Source organism: Heliangelus exortis, chromosome 19 (genome assembly GCF_036169615.1).
Source record: "Heliangelus exortis chromosome 19, bHelExo1.hap1, whole genome shotgun sequence".
Classification (NCBI taxonomy): Eukaryota; Metazoa; Chordata; class Aves; order Apodiformes; family Trochilidae; genus Heliangelus; species Heliangelus exortis.
The window spans coordinates 3,228,923-3,255,164 of NC_092440.1; the positions used below are offsets into that span (position 1 = coordinate 3,228,923).

The 26,242-nt window shown below is 46.5% G+C and overlaps 2 protein-coding genes across 10 annotated transcripts in view; one reads left to right on the plus strand and one right to left on the minus strand.

Moving 5' to 3' along the window:
* Positions 1-8,201: 8,201 nt before the first annotated feature.
* On the minus strand, positions 8,202-10,946 carry LOC139805357 (uncharacterized). Its single transcript, XM_071763695.1, has 2 exons — positions 10,289-10,946; positions 8,202-9,505 (listed from the first exon to the last, which is right to left on the minus strand). The coding sequence occupies exons 1-2, from the start codon at positions 10,944-10,946 to the stop codon at positions 9,246-9,248; spliced, it is 918 nt and encodes a 305-aa protein (XP_071619796.1). The 3' UTR covers positions 8,202-9,245.
* Positions 10,913-26,242, plus strand: part of MORC2 (MORC family CW-type zinc finger 2) — a 37,749-nt gene continuing 22,419 nt past the window's right edge. For 3 of the 9 annotated variants that reach the window (XM_071763679.1, XM_071763683.1, XM_071763684.1), the window contains exons 1-6: positions 10,915-11,044; positions 17,417-17,470; positions 19,059-19,093; positions 21,292-21,360; positions 24,115-24,205; positions 25,666-25,774. In XM_071763679.1, coding sequence (XP_071619780.1) covers positions 10,977-11,044; positions 17,417-17,470; positions 19,059-19,093; positions 21,292-21,360; positions 24,115-24,205; positions 25,666-25,774 — 426 coding nt within the window. In that variant the 5' untranslated portion in view covers positions 10,915-10,976. The other 6 variants (XM_071763685.1, XM_071763688.1, XM_071763680.1 and 3 more) reach the window with 6 other exon arrangements.

Consider the following 26,242-nt stretch of genomic DNA (forward strand, 5'->3'; position numbering starts at 1 on the left):
CGGCCCCGCCGCCGCCGGCAGCTCCCGCCCACGCCGTACCCGCCGCTTCCATTGGCTCCGTGCGACGGGCGGGAAAGGCCGCTCCTCCCCGCCGGGTCGGGGTCCGGGCTCGCTCCGCCGCACACGGAGCCCCGGGCGCCGCCACGGGGTGTCCCGGCCGCCTGCCCCGGTATTGTGCGGCGGAGCACAGCGGTCCCGGTGCACCTGGCCCCTTCCCCCGTCACTGCGCTCCCTTCCACGACAGCTTTGAGCAGCCCCCCAGCGTGGATACCAGCGCTGCCCTTCTCCAGGTGCAGAGGCTGGGAGGGGGAAGGTCTCCCCTCGGTCTGCCCCGGCCGGTCCATCCAGGGACCCCCAGAGGCCGAGGCCACTCCCACCCGCGGGAGAAGCTGCTGCACCTCCAGCATGCAGGGTGAGAGGGTGGAGAGTGGCCCAGCATCTCCTGCATGGGGTCTTCTCCCCAAGAGAGATCTCTGCAAAATTAATTTCTAGGAGGTGTGGGATGGGCACGCTCGCATGGCAGCCTGGCAGCACAGGGCTCATCTAGTAAGTGAAGAGGATGTTGCTTCTGAGGCTGGCAGGATAGGAAGGACCTGTTACGCAGGCAACCCTGCTCTGCTCCCTCCAGCATCAAAGAAGTGGAGACCTCCTTATTGCCATGAAAATGGAGTGAGGAGAGATTTACAAACCCATCAGGGAGCACAGGGTTTGTGGTTCCAGGCCTGGCTGTGGGGGCTGTAGGCTGATGCCCAGCACACGGGCACCAGGGTGGGTGATGATGAGATTCCCTTGTAGAGATCCCAGGGTGGGTGCTGTATGCTGACACAGGTGGGCAGAATGCTCAGCAGATGGGACACACCCCCATCAGGGAGCAGGGGCCTGGGCAGGCTCAGGGGGCTTGTCTCTGGGGGCTTCCCCATCTAAGGCAAGAGTGCATCAAGGGAAGAAAGTCAAGAGTTCCCTTTTTAGATGCTCAATGTAATGTTAAATATCACTGGTAGAATGTTGGGAGCATACCAGTGCCAGCACGTGTCTGGGACTGGTCTGGCACAGGGGCTGGAGACACCTGGCAGGCAATGCAAATGCAGTCTTTTTTGAGCCTGTGGCTTTTCCTGCAGGCATGGCAGCAGAGAGGAGTACAGGCTGCAGGAGCCCTGGCAGCAGGGAGAGGAAGATCTCAGGACCCCCTCCTCTTTCCTCCTTCTGTCTGCTTCAGCAACACATGGAAGCTTTTCCTGGCCTTATCCCTCCCACTCTGGGAACACCTGACACCCACAGACCTGTGCTGCTCCAACTCTCCCCACACCCATCACTTTGTGACCACTCCCAAGGTCACCAGTCAGCTGGACCTGACTGGCCCCATGTTCCAGAGGAAGACAGGAGGAGGCTACTTGCCATCCCAGAAGGATGCTTGGGCACCCCTGGCTGCCAAAAGCAGCTGGACGTGTTCAGGGAGGAGTGGGAGGAGGAGGAGATGGACTTCACTGTGCTGTTTGCCCATGGCAATCACATGTGCAGTCTAGCACTGCCACTCCTCTGTGTGCCGACACCAGGGCAGCTCCCATTCAGCACTGTGCTATTATACACAATGACATCATGGTGGCTGAGTTTTGGGGCTCCCAGACTCACTTCCCAGGACACACCCCAGCTCCCGAACAGAGTAGAAGCTCCTCCAACTCCCTGGGGGCTGCAAAAGCAGTAGGGCTCTGTGCCTCCTCCTCCCCTCCCTCTTAGGGTTTGCACCCTCGGGTGTACAGATGTGCCAAGATCTTCCTGGACAGTGGGTCCCTGGGCACCACGTAGCAGGGTTAGTGCTGACACTGTCATTAAGACAAGCCACAGCAGCAGGACCTGGGGGTGGGAGCACCCCACGGGACAGCGTAACAAGGTCCCACTTCTGGGACCATACTGCCTGAGTGGGAGCAATGCTGTTGCTGGTACAGAGGATCACAGTTGTCACTCCTGGCTGGCAGATATGGGAGCTATGTGAAGAAAGCATGCACCACTTCTCTGCGAGCTGGAAGCTGCTTGTGACAAGTGTGGACCTCCAGGGCTGGATCTCTGTTGTGTCTCTACTTGCACATAAGAAATGAGTGGGCAGGCTTGTCCATCTGTCTCCAGGCTCTGGTCTGCTCACACTGCCCACAGCAATGTGAGTGCCTTGGCTGAAGGCAGGGTGTGCGTGACGGGCAGCTGCATCATGCTGCAGTGAGGTACCTGAGCACTGGTGCACATCACACATTTCACTGTGCCAGGGGCTGGACTGCCCGGGTCAGACTGCAGACAGCAACAAAGTACTGGTGAATGCCCAAGGTTTCAGCTTGCACAGAGCACACACCTGCGCTCCTTGATGGGAACCTCTGGTACAAGGGAGATCCTGTGCTGCACGTGCACATGCTGGGTCAGGCACCATACCCTCTCTGCCTCCTCCATGCACACCCTGGTCCCATTCACATCCTCCCATGGGGGCTGCAATGCTGGGCACTGAGCTTCTGCCCCACCACGGCCTTGGCTTGCAGGGGTTAAATGCCAGATGACTGAAAGCATTGCCTGCATTTTTCCCTCTTCTCACCTTTGGCCCTTGTTATGCCTGGAGTCCCCCAGGGATCCTGTGAAGCAAGCACAGCCTGTCCTGCTCCCCGCCCAGCCAAAGAAGCCAGGGGAGGGCAGAGCAGAACCCTGCAGACCTCTCTGCCAGCATCTGCCAGCACTACATACACCATAGGAGCCTGGCTCTGCTCCTGCTGCAGGGCCTCCAACACTTTCTGGTCCGCCCTGGGGACCTCTTGACCATAAATCCACTTTGCCTCTGCCCTCAGGAAGAAGAGAGAAACATCATCAGTACCCAGTGCTGCAGCCCAGGGATGGATGACAGTGCTGCACCATGCCCTGCAGTGCAGGACACAGCTGCAGGCAGGACACCACTGCTGGGAACAGAGGAACCTTGGAGGCAGAGGCTGGAGTGGAGCTGGCAGCTGCTCAGGACACAGCCACTGAGGTTGCAGCCTGCACTCTGGCAGTGGGGCTGGAGAACTGGAGTGCTTGAGAATGGTCAGGGGTTGGGTGTCAGCATAGCCGGGGCTGACAGGGCTGCCAGCCTGTGAGGGAGTGGGCACTGCCTTTCCCTGCTGTAGGTCTGCCCACAGCATGCTTGCCAAGCACATGGTCTCTGTCCTGGATGCACAGCTGCCCAGTGCCCTCAGAGGCACACTGCAGCCTTGCTCCCTGCATTGCTGGCATCTGAGCCTGCTCCAGAGCTACCACCCTGCAGAGCCAGTGCTTCCCCTTCCAGCCTGCACAGTCCCCCAACTGGCACTTGTCAGCCCTCATTCCTCCAAGGGGTTGTAACCCTCCCAAAGTACAGAGGCATTAGAGGCACTGACCCACAGGGTTTCACCCTGCTGTGCTTTCATCTAGAGCAGGGACCCAGGCCTGGGGAGTCAGCAGCTCCAGGCAATCTCAGAAGCCCCACTTGGAGCTGAGGAGCAAGACCTCGGTGCTTTCAGACCAGAGAGAAGCTCCAGCTCTACCTCAGCTCTGGGAGCTTGCACTAGGCCCTGGCTGTGTGTGATGGGGACTGGGGCTCTTTCAGTATTTCCACAGGAAAGGATATTCCTAAGACATGACCAGTCCCTCCCTTACACAGTTCCATCCCCCAGCCCCCTGCCTTGCTAATTTCTTTGTCACACTGAGCTAGCACAGCTGTTTTTTCCCTTTTTGGGATACCTCGAGAGCCCAGAAATCACAATCCTGGTATCTGCTGTGGCGAAACTGCCCTAAAAACTGGCTTCATTCACAAGCTGTGTCAAGTACAGGATGACTCTTCTTGCATAAATGGGTTCAGGGAAGGTCCTTGGGATCAACTGGACTAGAGTATAGAGACACAGTAATGGCACTGCTGTGCCACAAGCAAGGTCAAACAGTCCTGGGCAGAGGTGGTCAAGCCCCCTGGACTTCCCAGGTTCACTTTGCAACCTCGTGCCAAGGCAAACAGGGCACTTTTTCCAAAGCAGCTAAACTGCCCATGAAGGATGAAGCACCAATCCCAGGGCTACCCCTGCCCCAGAGGTCCTGCACAACCCACCCGTACAAGCAGGCTGCAGGCAGACCCAATGAAAGGCACACTTTCTTCTCCAGGACTGGGTGGTTGGGGACCTTCTCCAGGACTGGGTGCTCCTGTGAACAGGCCTAAAGGGGCTGCAGGCAGGTGCAAAGCCAAAGCAGGTTCCCCTGTGCCTCATCACTCAGGGGCTGCTCCTCCATGGGCCCCTGGCAAAGTGGAAACAACATCACAGGCACCAGCACCACATTGGTTCAAGAAATGTGGCAGCTGCAATGTTACAGAAAGCCTGTCAGACAGCAGTCCTGGTATTTGCTAATAAGTCAAATCATGTGCTGCACCCAGTGGGTCACATCCTGCCAGTCAGTGCAAGGCTTGGGTGTGTGTCACATCCCTGGGCCACCAGCTGGTGATGGCTGACCCATGCTCCAGGACTATCACGTCCTTATGGACCAAAAGGATGAGCCTTGCTCTGCAGCTCACAGCATCATCTCTGATGATGGCTTTGATTGCTTCAGCACTTGTCCCAGCCATAGGCCCTTCTGTCTCATTTGTCATGTGAACTATTTCAAGACCAGGCTCTTTTCTGATCATTTTTTCTTATATTCACTTGATTCTCCACTGGGACAGTCGCAAGAAATTAGGAAAACTTGGTAAAATATTTCGAAGTGCACACGTGCTCTTTGGGTCTGCTCCTCTCCAGGAGCTCAGTGCTGTGTCATCTTGCACTGCCTGAGACCTGTGGGCTGTGGGGTGACATTTCTTGTCAACGCCGTATCTTCTGTGTGCAAAACATCAAATGTTTTCCTAGTTGCAATACATCTCACTAACTACCATTCTTTTCCATTATTTTTATAGTTGTTTGTAGACTTCTCTCTGGTACATAGCCAGCTTGACTACTTCTTCTGTTCCTTCCCTTGTTTTGAACAGCTCAAATATGAAAGGTGTAGGTTGGAGACCATCTCTGCAGAGAGCAGAGTCTTATGCCAGGGTTGGCTTTGTTTCTTCTTGTCTGGTCTAGACAGTTTATATACGAAAGAACTAAACAGCTGCCTGGTCAGGAGCCTTCCCTGCCCATCTGTGACTGCCAAGTCTTGCACTGGAGTCTTAATCCTCATTGGTATGTCTAGTCTGCTGCAAGCAGGCTGAGCCAGGTTCCATTACAATGCCCTGTCCACATACACAAACATTGCTAGCACATCATTTGGCATTTTATATGTTGTCCCCAATTCATGTTGGAGATGGAAGATTAATTTATCCACTGCAAAGTCAGTATGAACTTGTTTGTCCTTATCCCACAGCAAATGCTCCCATGAGCATTCCATGTTGCTCTGCTGGCTTCCTGGGTCCCTACAAAGAGCTTTTCCATTTTAAACTGGGGTCATCTACAGCTCTGGCTCATGTGCAGGTCACAGATCAGCACTGTACTCCCTGTGACTCAGTTACAGCTGATGGTTGCACCCGAGTCCAACAAGAAATCCTGTGCTTCACTGATTGCTGAGCTGCTCTAGTTATCTGGGCTGCAAATAACTCAGATGCAGACATGCATCCCAGTTCTTCACTGCTACTACACTGAGCATGGATGGACCCGGCTGCCAGTGCCCCCATGGCACTGTAGCCAACTGCATGTGTGCCTGCAGAGCTGGTGACATGGACACTGGCTGCAGAGTGCTTCCAGTGGCACCAGACCTGGCTGTGCTGCCAGAGCTTGGACCCTGTCCTGGCTGGGCCCCCTGGTGTCCCTGTTCTTCAGCCAGTATCTTCTGTGTCTCAGGCACTCTTCACTCTTTCAGAATAAAGGCTCTGCCCAGAAGGGTAATGCTTCTCTGTCCTCTTTCACCACACCACAGGGACAGAAGAGCAGCTGTCTCCTGTGGTGTTGTGCAGTCTCTCTGGCCTTCCAGCTCTGCCCCATCATCATCTGAAAATCCAGCATTGAGAGCTGTTGTTACCTGCAACAAAGACTGCAACAGACTCCACTTAAGGAAGTTACTGGAGTTGACTTTGAAGTAATTTAAAAATTTATCTTCCATCCACAGCAAAGGATCAAGAAGGGTTTCTCTGGCATTGGGCAGAGGAGCAACTAACCTCACTGCCTTCCCAGCATCACATGCCCCACAGCACCCTCTGCCTGGTGGCTCTCTTGACCATGAAACCAGCACATAGCAAAGCCCTGGGTATAGGGTGGGACATTTCTCCATAACAAGAGCCATGAAGTGTGCCTGAAACCCTTCCAGCATTATAAACCCAGCAACACCTTTCCCAACCAGGGGGAAGGCAAGACCCTCCACAGGCAACTGTTCCTTGTTTTTCAGGAGCTCTGAGACTGTGTGGCCACTCTTGAAAGGGCACCTTGTTCCTGGTGCCCCTTTCCTGCACAGCCAATGCAGGTGGGACAGAGAGGCTCAGTTTTTGCCCCCAGTTGTCCCATCCTCTTCTCACACGCACTGTCCCCATCTTCCTCTTTCTCAGTGCAAAAGTCTGTCAGATAAAAAGCTTTTTTTTCAGCATTAACCATGGATAAATTGTCCTTTCTCCCCCTTGCTATGACATTGGTTGGTTAAGGCCTTAGTCACATGTAAACACACAGCAGAGGGGGGAAGCCCTCATCATGCCCAGAGCCTGAACCATGTAATCAGCAAAGAATTCAATCTCTGCAACTGAAGGAAGTAGTGTCTTAGAACAAAATATTTAGATTCTGCGGAGTATTGGCCAATTACAATATTTTCCTTCAAGTAAAACATTTAGAAGAACACTGAAATAAATATTTGAGAACACGATATACCAAAGCACTGAGTCATTTCTGATGCAGAAGTTTTCCCTAATTTTTCAGGCAGCTCCCCCATGTAGGGTTTGGCGTTTGGCTGGCTTCAGGTGGCACTGAGGTGCACTGACAGGTCCTGTTGCCTGTGTCCCTGCTGCTTGGAAATGGTGGAGCTCCTCCTAGCAAGGGTCACTTCCCAGTCTGAACCAAATGCTGCAGAATCTCTGGTGGGGTCTGTGAGGAACTGTACAATTCAAAAAGACACTGAGAGCAGCAGCCTGGGGAAGGGTGTGCAGATAGCTCTCCCCAGGACGTGGGAGGAGAGGGCACTTCATGATGCTCTTCCTTCCTCTCCAGATCGTTAGCACAGGACACAGCCAGACTCCATGAAGAAGGGGAGCTCAGGATGTACTGACAAGAATGGTTTCATCTCCACACACTCTCTAAATTGGATGCTATCAGGATTACAGGATTGCTGAGGTCTGGTCACTATCACATGAGATGACCAAGTATGCTGCTAAAACTTCTCCTGAGTTGCTTTCTCTTAATGAAAATAGTTGTGTCTGGATGAGACCACAGTAGGAAGTAACTTCAAGGTGAAGTTGCTGAAAAAAATGTCATTGTCCCACAGCTGCTTACCCTCCCCCCTCTTCCTGAGAACATCCACATTTCCTGAAAGTCCCTGCTTAGGCTGGGGACAGCCTCTGGAGCTGTGTACCAACATAGGGCTGACTGGAAGCTTTTTGCTATGGTCTGATGCTGTGGTACCTTTTGCTCTTCACATCTCCTCTTGCCTTCATGCTTCCAACTGTCAGACTAAGCAGGTTCCTGCAAACTATCCCATGGCACAGAAGATATTATGCATCTCCTCATTCTCTACCACCAAGGCAGCCAAGCCCACCTACTCTATCAATTTCACTAACACAGAAGGGCAGCCTAGGGTTCTGGTGTACCTTGTACTTGCCTGTATCTAACTTTAGAGATGAACCCTTTTAGAGATGACATTTGGTAGTATTCACAGCACACACTAGAGGAACAGTTATCTATTATCAGTCACCACTGAGAGAGGTTTTAATGGGAAGAATCTGTAGAACCTTTCTCCCTCCCTAGCACTCCCCAAGCATGTTCTGTACCAGATGTGGTCATATGGCTTTTTGCCTCTTCATTTGTATCACAGCTTGGTGTACTCTGATGCTATTTCTAAGACAGATCCACACATAAGACTTCACAAGCTTTTCACTACACATTTTTTTTTTGGTTTGGTTGCTCACAAGTTTGCCAAACCGAAATTACTTGAGCTGCCCATCCATCAGGCTGGTCTGAAAAGACTCTGAACTGAACCAAAACCCACAAGTAACACAGTCCACACATTTCAAATAATGAGACAAAGAGAACTATTTATTCATGAAAAAAAAAATCTGCTAGTTAGTGACTTTGTTAAGAAGCCTGCATGTTGGTAGAGGTGACTAAAAATGTCATACAGAGCTTAGAAAGAAGGAAGCCCCAGGATTTGCATCCTTTTCAGCACCCCTGTGGAAATGTAGGCCAAACTGTACATCTCTAATGAAAGATCAATTCATGCCATTCATTCCTCTTCCAAGTCTGTCAGCTCAATTCTTGTAAGATGCCACCATCACTCCTCTTCTACTGGCTTCTCATGGGCTCCTTCACATCATTCTCACACAGCAGTTTCTGTCTTATGTCCAAGGTGCAGGCAGCAGCTGGCAGGAGGGCAGGCATGCCAGCACAGACCCAGGGAAATGGTGCTGGTAGCAGATGGAAAAAAGAAATGAAGTTGCCTGCTCTAATCAGTGTAAGAGATCTAGAACTATTTAAATTAAGTTTGGAGAGTTTCTAAGACAGAAGTGTTGCCCCCAAAGAGGAAAAATGTGAGTTTACAGTGTGAAGACTTCCATCTCAGAAGCACTGTGAACTCGGCAGATTGCATCAGTGGTGTGGAGGCAAAGAGAGCATTTTATCTCTGTCCACTGACTGGTTTCCACCAAAGATTAGCTCTTTTGTGGCCAACGGTAGAACTGTGCTGTGATCCAAAGGTAAATTAATTTAATTACTCCTTGGAATAGTGTCTGGCAGCTCAGAGGGCCAGTGAACAATGATATAATCCTTTCAAGACTTGGGCAAGGAAGACCGAAGAGAAGTCAGAAACATGTCTGAAACCTACATCAGAACAACTATGGAAACTATAAGAATAAAATTTTCGTTTCAACATAAGATGTGGAATTCAACACCACCAAATGGTGGGATGGAAAAGAGTAGTTTCCTGCCTGGGACTAGCCAAATAAAATGGAACCGCAATGTACTGGTCTTCTCCCAAGAGCCAGATGGAAAGGACTGGCATTCAGCCAACCAGTCCTAGTAGCAGGTCAGATCCCACAAGAGCAACAGAAAGGTGTCCAACTGCTACATTCCAGAGCGCTGCAGTACTCTGTTTATGTTGCCAACCTCTCCAGTGGCAGGAAAAGGAACACTGGTTCTCCCCCAAAGGCAAGATAAGAAGACAAAGTTCCTGTTAGGAAAATAGAGGGTACCCAAAGTACCAAAGAGCGCAAAGCTGACGAGAAGCACAGCTTCGGGTTGATGCTCCTTAGGATCATGTATCTGCATAGTTACTTTGCCCTTGTGTTGATGGGATTTATATTGACATCTGCTTTCAATATTGACTGCAAGATGATGAAATAAAAGCTGAGCACAACAGATAAACTTTAGTCTTTAAAAGACTCAAGTAGATACATTATATTCTGTCATAAACCTAATGACACCTAAACACAGCTGCTGCCAGTAATTTCCCAAATGCTTTCCTTTGCAGCTTTAATGTTCTGTTGTGCATAGCCAGTCAGAGACAAGGCCTAAAAGAGTTGCCACACACATGCATGTTGGCTTGCAGGAATCTTTAGATCTGAACAGGTTGAACTGAGGACAAACCTCAGTGCTGTGCTGAGAAGTGAAGTCCTCAGGTCAAAGCTCTGGCTTGCATGCCACTGGGGACCCATTTCACACACAAAATGGGAGGCAAGTAACTCAAATATGAAGCTCGGATTTTAGCCATTTGCCCATCATGATTATTATATGATTAAATTTAACTTTCTACCACAAAGTTCAGATACACCACATCAGTTTCTGCACAGACTAAATTCCTTCAGATTTTGGGTCATTAAAGATTCCTGTTATCCGAGACGCAGGAGAGGTACCCATTCTGTTTAAAGTCCATTTCAGAAAGAGCATTTAGTATGTTTTTCCACTAAGCAACTCAAGTGCTCGGCAAAGTATTTCCGGCCTTCAGGATTCCCGGGTCCAGCCTGTGGTTTGGCAGAGGGAAAAGCGTGCACAGGATACAAGGCACCAGCCCCGCTGTGCTCGATCCCACTGAATTTCAAGATTAATCAAAGGCACGGGACTTAAGATTTTATAAAACCCTCTCTGTTCTCCACAATGACTTCCCGGACCTTTCACCGCTGTCGGCACTGCCGGACGCAGGACCCAGGCAGCCGCTCTCCGGGTCTCTCCATCGCGCCACATCCCGTTCAAAGGAGCCGCTGCGGGGGACGGGAAGGTTCCTCCCGCTCCTCCCCGGTGCCCGCGTTTTACCGTCAGCTCGGTCGCGCTACCCTCGCTCGCCGCAGCCGCCTCCTGGCTCTGAGGGGCTGCGCAAAGCCCGTGCTCCCCGCACCGCTTCCCGCCGGCCCTTGCGGAGGCGGGACCGCATCGTTCCAGCGGGTTTGCCTCAAGCCGTGAAGCTTGGGCACTGCTGCCGCTGCCCGGCGGACCCAGCGGCACCCCCGCTCCCGCTCCGGTTCCCGCTCCCGCTGCCGCCGCCACCCCTCGGGCCGCGCTGGGAGGGGCCGGTGGAGGATGACGTAAGGGATGACGCAAGTGATGACGCGAACGGCCGCGGGGCGGGGCTTGCGCGCGCCGCAGTCGCCCGCTGCCTCCCGCCTCTCGCCGCCCGACAGCGTCCGTCACGCGGCCGCGGAGAAGCCGCAGCGCCCCGCGCCATCGCTCTGCTGTCACGTGACCCCGCCCCACCAATGGGCGCCGCGCGGCCGGGGCTGGAACCGCGGGGCGGGGGCGGGAGCGGGAGCGGCTGCGGGGCCCGTCCGCCATCGCGGCGCAGACAAAGCGGCGGCCGCTGCTATGGCCATGGCCAATTACAGCATCCTGAACCGGGCCCAGCTCACCTTCGAGTACCTGCACACCAACTCGTGAGTACCGCGCCGCCGGGGCGGTGGCCGCTGGGCAGGGCCACGGCGGGACGGTGCTTGGGTGCCCGCGGCAGCGCCCGCACCCGCCCCTGGGCCGCGGGGTCGGCAGGTGAGTATGGGCGGGCCCGGGCGAGGCCGCGGTGGCCCGGCAGGACAGACCAACCCCCCTCCCCGCGTCGAGGCCGGCCCGGGAGCTTCGTGGGTTGCTGCCGGCCCCGATCGCTGTAGTGCGGGCTGGTAACTGCGTGAGAGGCGAGGCCTGGAGGGGCTCACGGGAAGAGGAGGGTGCAGCCTTTCGGCCGCGGCTCTCTGGAGGAGCACGTGTGGTGGCCGTAGAGGCTGCCGTCCATCCCCAGCACGTCCTTACATCGGTGCCCTAATATATTGTGCAGGTGTGGTTCAAGCAGAATATGACGTTCTTCTGACGAGCTTTTTGAAGCTGCTGTGGCTTTTGCACGTCACTGATGAATCCTCTAAAAAAAATATCTCACCCAGAAGGGACAAAGTTCTTTAAAATGGGTTACTTCTAAGCGCATGTCTAGAAAATGGGAAGTGTCACCAAGAAAAGGTGCTTAGCAGGGATGAGCACCCATCCGAGAACTGCTTATTGCACGTAAACCTTGTAGTGCCCTGTATACAACAGTTTTAAAAGAAAGACCTTGGGTTCAGCTGGGATAGTTAACTTTCATGAAGAACTGGGGAGGGACACAGCCAGGGTAACTGACCCCAACCAGCCAAGTGGATGGCAGTATATGAACTGGGGTAATTGGCAGGGGGAAAAAGAGAGATTGCAGCTCTAGGAATGGGCTGGTCATCAGGTTTCAGGTAGTGAAATGCACTGTGCATCACTGGCTTCAAATATTCTTTTATTAGTATTGTTACTGTTTCTTCTTGTGTTTTACTATTAAACTGTTCATGTCTCAACCCACAAGTTTCTCCTTTTTTCTTCTGATACTCCTCACCACCCCACTGGGGCAGGGAGGGTGGATTCAGTGAGCAGCCATGTGGTGCTAAGTTGCCAGCTGGCCCTAAAGCACAACAGCTTGTTCTGGCCAAATGACCTGGAAGAACAACATGAACCACATTGGGCATTTCTTGATTTTGATCAGCTGGTCACCAGCATAAGGTTATCTTCTAATGTTTTGTGGAAGAGTTGACCCTTACCCTTACCATCACAGAAGAAGAAATAAAGTGCAGGTTTATCGTTTTGCTTTCCCTTTTCAATGTGTGAAGACCAGCACTGGTCTGCAGCAGCCTGAAGACTTCTGATACACAGAAACACAGGTGACTTGATTTCAAAGTGGATCTGACTCATTTTGTTGGCAACCCAAGATATGTCTGCAAGAGGAACCAAGACAAATCTCACAGATATGTCAAGAGGATTATGAATGAGCCCCTGCTTTTCATGGTGAGGGAAGTTAACCAGTTTTGTACAAGAAAAGAAACTCTAGTAACAGCCTGGTATCCTCCTGGGGTCTGTGTCTCTCTGGCTTGGCTGGAAGCCACTGCATGTGGAGTGAACTGAAGTGCTGGAAGATGATGGGCAATACTGAGTCATGCTCCTGTTGCTGTTGTTGATTTGAGAAATTCTGATGTCCAGCTGCAGAAAACAAATGTTTTTACAGATAGGAAGACCGTATGGCAGAGCTCTGTCAGCAGCTTGTGTTGGCCTGCAGAACACCAGAACTCTGGCTGTCTTCATGAGAAGATGTCTGTGCTGTAGAAAAGGCTGATGTGTTCTTGCTGCCCTGAAGTATTAAACATTAAAGCTACTTCATGTTGCCACCATGATTTCTGTTCTGCTGATGATCAACTTCTGATGTGCTACATGTCTGCAGTACATAAGTACATTAAAATGTTTAGGAGGAGCTGCAAGCTAATGCATGTGAATAAGAGCCTTTTGAGATTATGGGAATCAGCACATAAGCCAAATGCTTCCATTGCCAAATGGCAATGGAAAAAATGGAAGTAGTTTTTAAAAGCAAAAAAACCCAAACAACAAACCAAAAACCACAACCCAAATAAACAACTCCCCAGCTCCCCTGAAAAAAAAAGTGAGGGGGAGGAAAAACAAATGAAAACCAACCCAAGAACAGTGTGTAACTTTGATAATGGAGACAATATCTTTTCTATTTGTCTGTCCTCTCTTGCTGAGGAAAACCATACCATCTCAGAAAAGTTTCATTTCACTGCTAAAGATGTTCTGGTAGTCATGGAGGGAGAAGTTCTTTAAATTCCAGTTAAAAATCAGCCATCTATCTGTTGAAGTGCAGAAGGGATCTGAATTTTTTTTTCTTCATCCTTTTGTGAGACTTTCTGTAGGAAAAGTTTTACTATGTCTCATGCAGAGTACTTGGTCTGAAATACTTTCCAGAAGCCTGTTTATCAGTCCCTGAACTTGAGGACTTTCAGTAGATCTTTTTGGTAGCTTCTTAGTGCTTCCATGTCTGTGGCACATTTCACAGCATATACCTCAATTACTTGAGCTGCCATTTTTAAAAATTAAAATACCTCTGTTCTTTTTCAAAAGCTTTTCCTGACGTGTAGTTGAGTGGGGACAGACTTAGTAGCAGGGCCTGTAGTGATAGGACAAAGGGTTATGAATATCTAAAATAGGTCAGATACAGCCTGGATAAGAGGAAGAAGTTTTTCAGGTTGCTCAAAGCTGTGGTGGATGCATTCAGTCTGAGCAATACAATATAGTTGAAGATGTCCCTGCTTGCTGCAGGGGATAGGAGTAGATGGGCTTAAAAGTCCTTTCCAGGCCAAACCATTTTACATTTCAATGTGAAAGTTCTTTTAGATCCTAGAAAGAAAATCACTGTTTCAGCATGTGAAAATTACCCCTCCATGGGTTTTATGACTTCCCAGAGCCACCTGTTGCCCTTGATATTCTTCCTTAAAAATCAAATGCTGCTACTTTTAAGGTACTTCAGAGCCATTCAGTCTCCAAAAGACATCTGAGCCCAACCAACTTTTTCTGTTTTTCAGATTTTGGATATTTGTAATGCAAAATTGAAGGAGTTTGTTAAAAGTTGAACAGACGAAATTGTCTTCTGATGGTAGGTAGGATTTAGTTTGTGATTGAACTTGAGTATTTTCTGTAACTAGAATTGTCTCATTTAATACAGCTGGAGTGGAAGGAGGCCACTCAAATAGAAAGACTTCAGAATGGCCAGGGGAATACTGGTAATAACAGACCAATAACATCTTCCCACTCCCCAGGCTCTTCCATTTCTTCTTGTGCATGTTTTATGTTCTGGCCTGAAATGGAGTGCAGTACCAGCAGGATAGCTCTTGCCTCTGGTGCAGATGCCAAAGATATTCCCAGATGTGTCCAAAACAAAAATAAAGTTTTATGTCTTTCATTCATAAGTAGTTACTTCTCTGACTTTGCAGCATCGGGAGCCCCCACTGTGTTTAAACATCGATGATCTCTAGGACTGCCCACAAAATAAGGTTTTATTCCTTTGGAGTGTTACTGCAAGCAGTTGGTTTGGGAGGTGTTTGAAATTGGTCACGTTCTACATAGTTGTTTGACTTGACCTTTTGGAACTCAGGTTTTGATAAATTGGCAGCAGTTGACTTCTCTGTTCTGTTCCCTGTCAAGTCTGCACTCCTTCATGGAGCTATCTGGAATGAAAGTTGGAAGTTGTAGGAAGGTCTAAGCCAGTCTGTTTCTACCAAGATAATTTTTTGCTAAGATCCCCCCAGTTTCATGTGTCATTTAATTAGTTGTATACTAGTAATAGTTGTATTTCAAGTGCTGTGATTGGTGGAGGTTACTGTGCCTCTGACGATGCCCATCTAGGTCACACTTAGGTGTTTCCATGTTATGTGCAAGCTCTTGTGAACTCCATTTCACCAGCAGCTTGCCTCATGATTTTCAAATTTATGTTGCGAGTGGAATAATCCCAGTTTTTTTTTAGAGATGGGAGAAAATTGTCATCAGTTGATAACAGTGTATGTTAAGTATTTCAGGGATTGCAAGACCATGTTTATTTGGTTTTTTTTTTAAGCTGAGTTCATTGAATCAGGCCAAAGCAATTCATGTGGCTTTAATTAGATATTGGCAAGGTAAGTGTTGAGATTAATACTCTGAACAGAAGATATTTATAGTGCATATATATTTTTGGTAGCGATAAAGAGCTGGAGTGGATTTCACTTGCTTACAGCAAGGTTTCACTTTGCCTGTCAGCACAAGACATTCCAGTGTTGGTAGATTCAGGTACAAGTTGAGTATGGGATCAAGCTCTGTGGAAGTCATGCTTTCTCTTGCCTCTCTTCATATCATCTACATTTTCAGCTATTTTGTTCCAATATCGTTCTTTGGAAATCCCTTTTTAAAATCTTATTTGCATCTTTTCTTACTTAGAAGCATTCTTTAATTGCAGATTAAAAGCTGCTGGTGAAACATAGTTACTAGTGGCAAAGCATCCATTTGCTGCTGGGTTTTTCCTGACATTGGTTACTTCCTAAATAAACTTCTGGAATGTTGATTTGTGAAGCTGAGTAAGTACTCGGTAAAGTTAAGGAAGCACTTCAAGTCTGTGCACAGGAAATCCTGCTCAAAGGAAAGAATACAAAGTTTGAGCTTCTGTGGAAGCTTTCTGATTGGAAAAATAGCCTTCAAAACACCTCTGTATTCTGTCTTTTGCCTCTGCGTGGACAAATGGGAGCTTGCAGAATTGGAAATCTCCATTCTTGTGGTTCTGGTGATGACTTTGAAAGCTGAGGTGTTTTCCTCTGATTGGAGCTGCATTGATAGAGTAGGTATCATGACACTGAAGATGGATATGAAAGTTCATTTTGGATTATTAGCATCATGGACAGCTATATATTTTGTGAGGGAAGTACCTGTGGATCTGTTCTTTGAAAGCTGAAAATATGAATTACTTTCTTTTTGCTTGCCTTGTTGGCCTTTTTGTGTAGCAGTGGAAGCAGGCTGTATGTGAAGAGGTTTCCTGCAAACTGAAACGTGTAGATAAAAACAGTTTCTGAGGATGTCTCTTCATTGAGCATCCTACAGGAGCAACAGTTTCTAGCAACTGTTTCTCCAGGTCCTGTAGTTGCTGTTAATATTGGAGTACATGTGGCTTATCTACATTTAAAATTGTTAGATTCTGAAGATAGATTGTGAAGTTGGGCAGTCAGTGGACACATTACATTAATGTTGGCAGACAATGCATTGTAATAATTTTATTAGCTTTTCTCTTTAGGTTTTCTCCCCATGTATCTTCTCTCAAGGTTAAGGCACATAGCTAACAGCTTTCAAATGGATGCTGGTTATAAAAGTTAAGAGGCCAGAAACTAAACATGGATTTGAGATTGTGCAGGAGTGGCCCATGAATAGGTGATTTTAGCATTGAGCTTGGAAGGTGGTGGTGTGGTACCATCATGGCAGAAGACTCTGGGTTAGAAGCAGTTGCAGCTACTGGAAGTCTCCCAGGATCTGGAAGCTTCTTCCTGCCAGAAATAACTTTTGCAAAGTGAATATGTGCATGGGGAAGGTGGACCTTATGCATAATCCTCATCTGTCTGTGTTTTACATATAGGCAGTGTTTACTTGCCATGAAGAGACCTGGCAATGTGGTGAATAATTAAGGAGTCTGGAGAAGGCCACAACAATGGTCCAAGGACTGGAGCACCTCTGCTGTGAGGAGAGACTGAGAGAGTTGGAGTTGTTCAGCCTGGAGAAGAGAAGGCTCCAGGGAGACCAAACTGTGGCTTTTCAATACTTAAAGGAACCCTAGAAGAGAGATGTGGACAGACTTTTTAGCAGGGCCTGCAGTGAGAGGATTAGGTGTCATGGTTGTAAACTAAAAAAGGGCAGATACAGACTAGATGGAAGGAAGAAATTTTTTACGGTGAGGGTGGTGAAACAAGACCTAGGTTGCCCAGGGAGGTGGTGGATGCCCCATGCTGGAAACATTTGGTGTCAGGTAGGACAGGGCTCTGAGCAACATGGTCTAGTTGAAGATGTCCTGCTTGCTGCAAGGGGAGCTTGGACTAGATGGGTTTAAATGCCCTTTCCAACCCAAACCATTCTGTGATGTATATTAATTGTTGACTGGCTCATAGGCTGGTTCCCTACCTCAATAATTTTCTCTATTGTGTCTGTTTACCATGCAGTGTTTTTTTAAACTATACTGAGCAGTGGTTTGTTGAATTAGAGTCTTCACAGGGTAGTCTGTCTGCTGCATCTCTGCCTCTGAGAGTAAAAAGCTAATTTCTAGTCTGCTGTCAGTGGCTGGAGATACTGGTGTTACAGACATACAATTGGATTTGTCTAAAACGTGTTTGAGATTCTTGTTTATTTGAAGGTCTCATTTTAAGTGTCAGTGTAACTCTGCTGATTCTGTTTCATTGCAGAACTACCCATGAGTTTTTATTCGGTGCCCTTGCTGAACTTGTAGATAATGCCAGGTATGTACTTGAGGCTGCCTGATTCCTAAGGTAAATTTAGTTAAGATTTCATTAGTCTATTTGCTTATCTTGAGCAATTTTGAGTTGTAGTAGACCATGAAAATATAAAGTAGAAGTCTTTGCTGTAGTTTAATATGAATGTTACCCTTGGTCATCTTGTACAACTATGTCTACCCCCTAAAGAAAAAAAAACAGGGAAAAAAAAAAGTATTATTTCTGAAAAGGTAAGTTTGGATGAATCATAGCATAGAATAACACAGATTAGAGAGGAAATAATTAAAAGACAGGGGGTAGATTTAAGGAAAAAATAATTCTGCCTTTTTGTTTAAAGAAATTTGTACAATAGTAATCATTAGAGCTGGGATTCTCAAGATACTCAGATAATCCTTGGATCTTCGTATCCTAAGTGTGGTGGTAGGATGAAAATGAAATCAGGAGTGGGATATTGAAAATAAGACCAAAACCAATGAGAACAACTGTGACACTTGAGAGGAGACTTTGTATTTGGAAATCATGGGGTTTAGGCCACAATTACCATGTTTCCATGCAGGAATCCAGGCAATTGCTGCATCCCAGGCATTGCAGAGTTATTTTCTGAGCTTCACAAAATATTCTGATGTGGCATTGTGGAAATATTTTGAGATCATCTTCTGTCAAGCATGAATTGTCACACTATGCTGTTTGTAATGTGAGGAGCTGAAACTGGAAGCTTTCTGTGTAGGAAGAATTCTGTGTAGGCAATCAGCCCTGTGTGTGTGCACTGTTGCTGTTTTCACTTTTGCTACAATGTAATTAAATGTGGCATTTTTGAGCGTAATGGATGGTTTTCTCTTCAACTTTGTTCCTCCTCTGTCAAAAGAGAGGTTGGTCTTCTAGGGAGGAGGCAGTTGTACTTGGGTGGAGGTTCAAAGGACAGTGATTTTGGTGTTTGGGAAGTAGGGTTTTATTACAGCACTACAGCTGCATTCTTATGATCAGCAAACCAAGGGTATGTGATGGTCTACATGGAAAAAAGTTGAAACTGGTCTTGAGAAGAGAGCACTAGTGCTTTATTAGCTCCATTTTCAAATACATACAAGGATGCACAGTGTATGAAGGGTTTCACTTAAATATTTGTGAGGCCTTAAAATGCACTGGTCTGGGCAGGGTCCCTGTTTGGAGGCACCAACTCAAGCTGCAACAAACTGAATCTGTGACAAACTATTCTTCCCAGCTGAGGGTTAAGACTGGATCCAGCTGCACACAGACTCCTCCCTGAGAAGGAGTTTAGAAAGCAAGGGAGTCCAGTGTGAACCATATGGCTCAGCAGTAGGGTGATCCTGGACTGTTAATCCCTTTTTGGTGAAAAGCCAGTAATGCTATTACTAGGTTCAATTTTGTGGCAGCAGCAGCATGTTCTGGAGTTAGGGTTCAAGTAGGCAAAGAGTAGAATATGTCTGTCAACTTGTCTGCTAGTACTTGGCTGTTAGGCCTTTGTGGACTGTGATCTGTGCAGCCAGTTGATTTTGGAAATTACTGTGTGTGCCTGGATTTTCACTTCGTTTCTATTTGACCTTTGAATACTGATTGTGTTTTTATTGCTTTGTAGAGATGCAGATGCCACACGAATAGACATTTACACTGGTAAGTCACTGCTGTTGCTTCCTTGCATGTTGGCAGCTAAGCCAGTAGTTAACTTGAGGCTGCAAATGCATATCGTACTTAGTAGAATAAGAGTGAGGGAGGGTGTTTGTGCCCATTACTGTGTTCAGTTTTGCACCCCCCTCCAAGTCCTGCCCTACAAGAAGGACATTAAGGGGATGGAGCATGACCAGAGAAGGGCAGGGGAGCTGGGGAAGGAATTGGAACACAAGTCTGACCAGGAACAGCTGAGGGACCTGGGGTGTTCAGCCTGGAGCAAGGGAGGCTGAGGGGAGACCTTCTCCCTCTCTAGCTCTCTACAACTGCCTGAGAGGAGGTTGGAGCCAGGGGGTGTTGATCTCTTCTGATAAGAAACAAGTGATAGAAATAGAGGAAAGATCCTCAAATTGTGCCAGGGGAGGTTTAGATTGGAGGTTGGGAACAATTTCTTCACTGTGTGGTGGTTTTGTAAACCTGCTCCAGTATGACCCTACCCATGGCTGCAATTCCTCCAGGAGTGTTCCTACCTGCTCTGTTGTGGCCTTATCCATGGCCACACACTTTGAAGTGTCTCAAGATGACCTCATGCACAATCACTGATGCTTCAGGGTGTACCTGCTGCAGCATGGACTTATTCACCACCACAGATGCTTCAAGATGTGCCTTCTGCAGCATGGACTTACCCTTGGGTCACAATCCCTTCAGAGGTGTATCTGCTGCAACACAGACATAGCCACAGCCGTGCTTGCTTCGAGGTGTACCTGCTCTGGCATGAGCTTATCCATGGGCACAGGGCAAGGTGTCCTTCTCCCATGTGGTCTCATTTACAGGTCCCTTCAACTCAAGTTCATACTGGAGTTCCAACTTGTTCAGTACAGCAGCACAGAAACCTTGGTGATGTCCTGGCCATCTGCCAGCCCCGGGGCAGTGGCCATTGCTGTTGTGGGAATGTTCCCAGGCACAACAGAGTCAGACTATCAGCATTATAACAAGCAGTAAATGCAAAAAGCAGGCTGCTAGCTAATAGATAAACAGAAACAACAGCTAGAAATTTATGTAGCACAATGCATTCAAGTCTGACATTATCTCAAAACCTTTGTGCCCCTTGTAGGTGCCCAAAAGAACTGATGTGGTCTAACCCCAGCCAGCAACTAATTCTCACGTGGCCACTCACTCATTGCCCCACAGAGGGATGGGGGAGACAATCGGAAGAGTAAAACTGAGAAAACTTGGGGGTTGAGATAGAGATAGTGTAATAAGTACAGCAAGCAAAGCCATAGACAGAATTCATCCACTGCTTTCCCTCAGGGGCAGGTGTGTAATCCCCAGAAACCCAGCACCCCATCACACCTGCTGCTTACTTTAGAAGAGAAACACCATAAAGCCGAGTGTTCCCCCAGCCTCTTTTTCCCCTTCTTTCATAGCCGAGTGCAAAGTCCTATGGTCTGGAATGTCCCTGTGGTCAGTTGGGGTCAGCTCTCCCAGTGTCTTGTCCCTTCCCAGCTCTTTGTGTACCCCCAGCCCACTGGTGGGGTGTGAGGAGCAGGAAAGGCCTTATGGCTGTGTAAGCACTGCTCAGCAGGAATTAAAACATCTCTGCCTTGGCAACACTGTTTTCAGCTGGCATCCTCATGCCAGATACTATGAAGAAAATTAACTCTATCCTAGCCAAAGGGTTGTGAGGCACTGAAACAGGCTGCTCAGGGAAGTTCTTGGGTCAGCAGGCCTGGAGGTATTTAAATGATGTGGTGCTGAAGGACAAGGCTTAGTGACTGACATTGCACTGTTAGGTTTACTGACTCTCATCCTTTCCAGCCTAAGCACGAGTCTGTGATTCTACCATTTATCCTATGCACCAGTGCCTATTATCTTTCAAAAAATTGTGTCTTTGCGAATAACTCGGGCAAGCACATAGATCAGCCTCCAGCTGAGGTCAGGTAAAGTGAGTAGTTGTTGGTGCTGGGTGCTTAAAAACTCACTTTTAGACTGTACTCTTGTACTGTATATTTACTTACAGTTTAAAGTGCAGGATAAGTTTTTAATTATTCTGTAAAAAAATCTAGTGCTTTTTCTTAGACCTGAACCATGCTGGGGTCGTGAAAGTCCTATTTGTTGTTTTACTTCTGTCATGAACCCTGATTCTGTTTTATGGCACTTTTACCTTTTCCCTGTGGGAGTAATAAATAATTCTTCTCTTGTAGAGCAACGGGAAGACCTACGAGGTGGATTTATGCTGTGTTTTTTGGATGATGGAACAGGAATGGATTCAAGTAAGTCACAAGAAGTTAAATTTGCATCTTCAAATAGGTTTCATGTTATGGCTTAAGCTGAATTAGTAGCTTGGTTCTGTTGAAAGGGGCATGTTCCATGCCTGGATGCATTGTTCCTGCCTCTGCGCTGGCTCTTTCACACAGTATTATATATCAAACTGTTCACCTCTTCAGTTGCAGAAAACTAATCTGGCCAAAAGAAAACTGTTTTGCTGCATTATGGAGTTGAGTCAGTATTCCCACAAAGCTGGCACGTACAACATTGGAACACTCACACATTTATACATTGTAAATTAACATATTTAGCATATTCATTGTTCAAGAGGTTTTCACTGGTGCTTACAATCCCTTATCTTAAAGCTTATTGATGTAGGGTATCCATGTGTTCTTAAAAGGTACATTTTTTTAAAATTCTATTGTGCAAGAGTGGGGGTCTTCAAGGAGAGGTGAGTATCTTAACTTTTGGAAATTAGGTTTTCATATTGTAATTAGTCAAGCTCACCTAAAGCATACATTTTTAGCTGATTCATGTGGGACGGCCAAGCCTCTTGGGCAACTGGCCCACAAATATTTCTGGTACCTTTTTTCAGATCTGTATGTTCTTTCTATCCCATTGTCTTGTTTGTGCCAGCCATCACTCCTGCTGTAACAGCCTCTCTGCCATTCAGGTGTATGCTGTAACTAACCTGGAGGATCAACAGTCAGGAACAGAACAGCTCCATCCCTTAGTTCTTCATCCCTGAAGTTTCTTATTAGGAGGCTTTTCATCTGTGCCCTTGATTCCTTTTCTTGGGCTTTGAAGATCAGCCTGCCACCTTGAATAAGTTCCTTTGGATTGTTTTTTCTCTTCTCTCTTTGGCATAGATCACATCACCTTCTTTTTGTTGCCAGGGAGTTTATTGTTAGGTTTTTTGTTTATTTGTTTGTTTGTTTTTTTAAATCTAGTACTGTGAGACACCACAAAATCAAAACAGTGTGACTAAAATAGCCCTAAGTGAAATGCTCTTCAGAGCCTTGAATCAAAAAAGCTGGAAAAAAAATTCATTTGTATCTTAATTCTTGGGAGGAGGCGAACATTAAATCTCTCTCAGAGATAAAAAGCCTGGAGCAGAGACATGCTCCCTTGCTCTCAAGAAGTCCCCTCTGCTCAGCATCATCTTCAACCCTCTGCCCAGAAAGAATTTTTACAACATGTTCTTGGACAGCCAGCATTGAGTAATATACCATATGGTCTCCTTTTCTGAGTGAGGAAATGCTTTGGACAATTACTCTTTTCCCTCTTCAGGCTTCTCGAGGTTTTGTTTATAATAGTTCTTGATACAACTTTTTTTATAGCAAGAGTTCTAGTAGCCTTCTTTTCTTAGAATATTCCCTATCACTTTTTCTGACCAGGTTGTAAAACTAACACAGTAATAAAAGTAATAGTAATAACACTATCATATCTCCAAATAAGAAATAATCTAATGTTTTCTTTGCCCAGAAAATACTATAGTATACTGAAGGAAAGGAAGAGGTGCTCTCATCCAGTCAAAAATTGGTTTTGAAATAGTTACGGACCTCCATTATGAACATACTAAATTGAGGCAGTGAGGTGCTTGCATAGTTGTTCTGTATTTTCACCTTGTAATTTGTGGCTTTAGATCTGAGTGACATTTCAATGGAAAATGGAATTCTGACACCCAGTTAGTGATTCCATGTTAGACCAACTGTACTAATACTAAACCTCTTACTGTAAAAACTCAGTGTCAGTACTAGTGGACCTGGGTAAGTCTTGTGTATGCTTAAGCCCAGCTTGTCCAGGGGCTCAGCCTCCTGGCTGGGTGACTGATGTTCCACGCTCCCTGACAGCTTGTGTATGCATTTGAGGGCTGCAATTGTTGTCAGCCTTCCTGTTAAGGTAGTTTGTGTTCCCTGTCTCTGGAATTGCGTTTCATTTCTCCCAGTAAACACCATGTGAAACAATTGTTATCTCTTGGGGGAAGGGAGAGGAGTTGTTCCATCCTATGGATGATGTTAAAAGGTTTTGTCCCTTGAACAATAGAAAGGCTTGAGCTAAAAATGACAGCCTCTCAGTTGCAAAGATATCACATCCTTTCATTTTGTCCTGTGCTAATTAAATACTCTGTTAATTGCTGTGGTACTTGCTAGTACTGCCTTTTCACCCACAGCTGTCCTGCTGTCAGCCCTCCAGCAATCTGCTATGAAAATTAGCATTTGTCTTATTAGTGCAATAATTAATCATAGTGTCATTCAACGCCATGAAGAAAAAGTAATATTCACCTTGAATTCAAGACCTATTTTGTAATACTGTTTATGCTCTAATGCCCGTGGTTTTGAGGGTGTGGTGTCAGCAGCACACAGAGTACAGCAGAGCTGCAGTATCCAGGGTGCTGTTTGGTTCACTAGCATGTTGGTAACTGTGGTGGACACAAGAGATCATCTTGTGGACATTTTTTTTTTTAAAAGGAAACATCTTTGTGCAGCTTGCTCAGAGCACTAGGCTAGTCTGAAACTTGGAACTCTTTTTGTCAGCACAATGGCATCTATACAAAGCCTTTGATCATGTAAATGCCATCCAGCAATGTGTGTCTTATAGGTCTGTATGGTAGAATTTCAGGATGAGATTTCATTGGGCTGACAGCCTCTTCCATGCTATAGTCCTTCTGTGCTACTAACAGCGATGAGTAAGTTTTAGATAAAAGATACATGTGTGTGTATTAAAATAGACTTTTTGTTCCCTGTCTCTCATTCCAGATGAAGCTGCCAGTGTTATTCAGTTTGGTAAATCAGCCAAGCGATCACCTGAGTCAACCCAAATTGGGCAGTATGGGAATGGCTTGAAATCGTAGGTATAACAAAAGCCAGCCTCCTGAGACTATGGAGGTTAGAGTTGATATACTAAATGTGGTTTTCCTTGGAGATATATAGATATATATAGTTTGGTAGGCAGAACCTCCATGAACATCTGCTGCCTTTTTTCAGTGGCAGAAGACCCAATCCAAAGCCGATGTTGCTGTTTTGCCATTTTTTTTTTGCATGATGCAGAGGATACAGAGGAGACAAAAAATGATAGAGCAGGAAACAAAACCTTAATAGGCCTGTGGAAGTCAGACAGCAAAATTGGAGCAAAATAGTGCTGCAACCTCTGGCTAGAAAAGTTGTCAGATGGACTTATGTCTTTTCTTTTTATCTTAAACCAAACAAATGCAAGAAGGGAAGTGATGGAAGGAATGAGAGGAGGCATGGGATTAAGTGGCAGAGGAACAAAGGCAGGAAGGAAATCTTACTGGTTAGAGGGGATTTGCTAGGGAAGATGCAAGTGTTTGCTGAGACTGATGTCTTTGGGGAAGTTAAAGGGCTTTTATGGCTTACTATGGCTGACTGTTCAGCTTTATGCTATTCCATGTGGGTTGATTGTGTGTATCCTCTTGGGGAAATCTGTGGAACTCTATTGAGGAAGGAAGGGAATGAAAAAGGGGATGTATTGGATCTTGAGAAACTATTGATCCAGCTGCAGTGCAGGACAGATTCTGCCTGTTCTTAACCTTGAGCAAGAGACATACTATATTACATCAGAGAAATGCAGACAGAAGCCTAAACATGTGAAAGGTGAGCTTTGGTATTGCATTAAGCTCATCTAAAGAGAACTGAGCTGACAGAACACTTAATCCTTCTTTTGATGGAATGGTAATTTTTCTTTTAGGTTTTTTTTATAAGTGAGGTAATAGGGTAAAAGAAAACATGGGGAAGGCACTACTGGGGATAGGAGTTTGGGGTGAAAAATGGGACTGTCCCTTTTTATGACAGCTGGCTGATAAGCTGCATTAACTAAAGTGTCAGTTCGTCTTTTGAGTTAGACACTAGAAAATAAATTGTCTGTCTCCCAGAAACTTGTCTGCAGCTATTCATTCTGTGTACAGTGAAATGAAGTTTAAAGTTGCTTTTTCACATTTCTGCTGTCATATTTGAAGATTGTTATGACACCTCACCTTAGTCATCTCTTTTAAATTTAAAAAAAAACCTATTATTTTTTTAAATTTCTACATAGTATGCCTGCAAAGCCTTGCTGTACGTGTGCACCTTTTATTGATGACTTGTGTTAAAAGTTTCAAAACATTATGAAAATGTCCTGGTTGAGATACCTTTTGAAAGGAATTAGGTATTGCTGTTAAAATTCCTCTTCAGCCTTACCTGGTAGTGGCATCTCATATTTGAATGCAACAGGAAGAAAACTCAATAATGTGGTCTGTTTTTCAGAAAATGTTGAGCATCAGGTGTAACATACAGCCTGAAATCTGTTTCCAGGGGTTCCATGCGGATTGGGAAGGATTTTATCCTGTTCACAAAGAAAGACAACACCATGACTTGCCTCCTCTTGTCAAGGACATTCCATGAGGAAGAAGGCATTGATGAGGTTTGCATGTATTTTGTTGTGATGAATATGATGAACACTGTCAATTTACTCAGTACTCAGGAGAAGAAGCTGTGCAGATGTTGGTTGCTACTCTGGTTGGATCAGTGCATGGTTCCCTCTTTGTGATACACTTGTAGAGGTTCTGCAAATTGTGAGAAATTTTTTTCCTTTTGGGTTTAATTCTGCTTGAGAGGTCTCTCTAAACTACAGCATATTTGAAGAGCTCATTTCAATCACTTAAAGTAACTTATACTGAGCTCAGGACATGCCTAGGCTACTTGCATTTTCTTTTTATCACAGAATTGGAGTTTCAAATGTACTGCTTTGATTTGATTTTCTTCAGAGAATTGAAGGTGTGATTGAAGTTGCTACCCACAAGTCATAAGCTCCAGGCATGTCTCTTCTTTTGGAACTTTTTAAAGTAAAACATCAGTCTGGCTCTGCCTATTGAAACTTGTGTATCTTAAC

What these genes read in the sequence shown, in the direction of transcription:
- LOC139805357 (XM_071763695.1), bottom strand. Translation starts at nt 10,946, where the DNA reads ATGGCGGACGGGCCCCGCAGCCGCTCCCGCTCCCGCCCCCGCCCCGCG. An exon ending in AGTGCCGACAGCGGTGAAAG is followed by an intron (nt 9,506 to 10,288) that starts GTCCGGGAAGTC and finishes ATCATCTTGCAG; the next exon opens with TCAATATTGAAAGCAGATGT.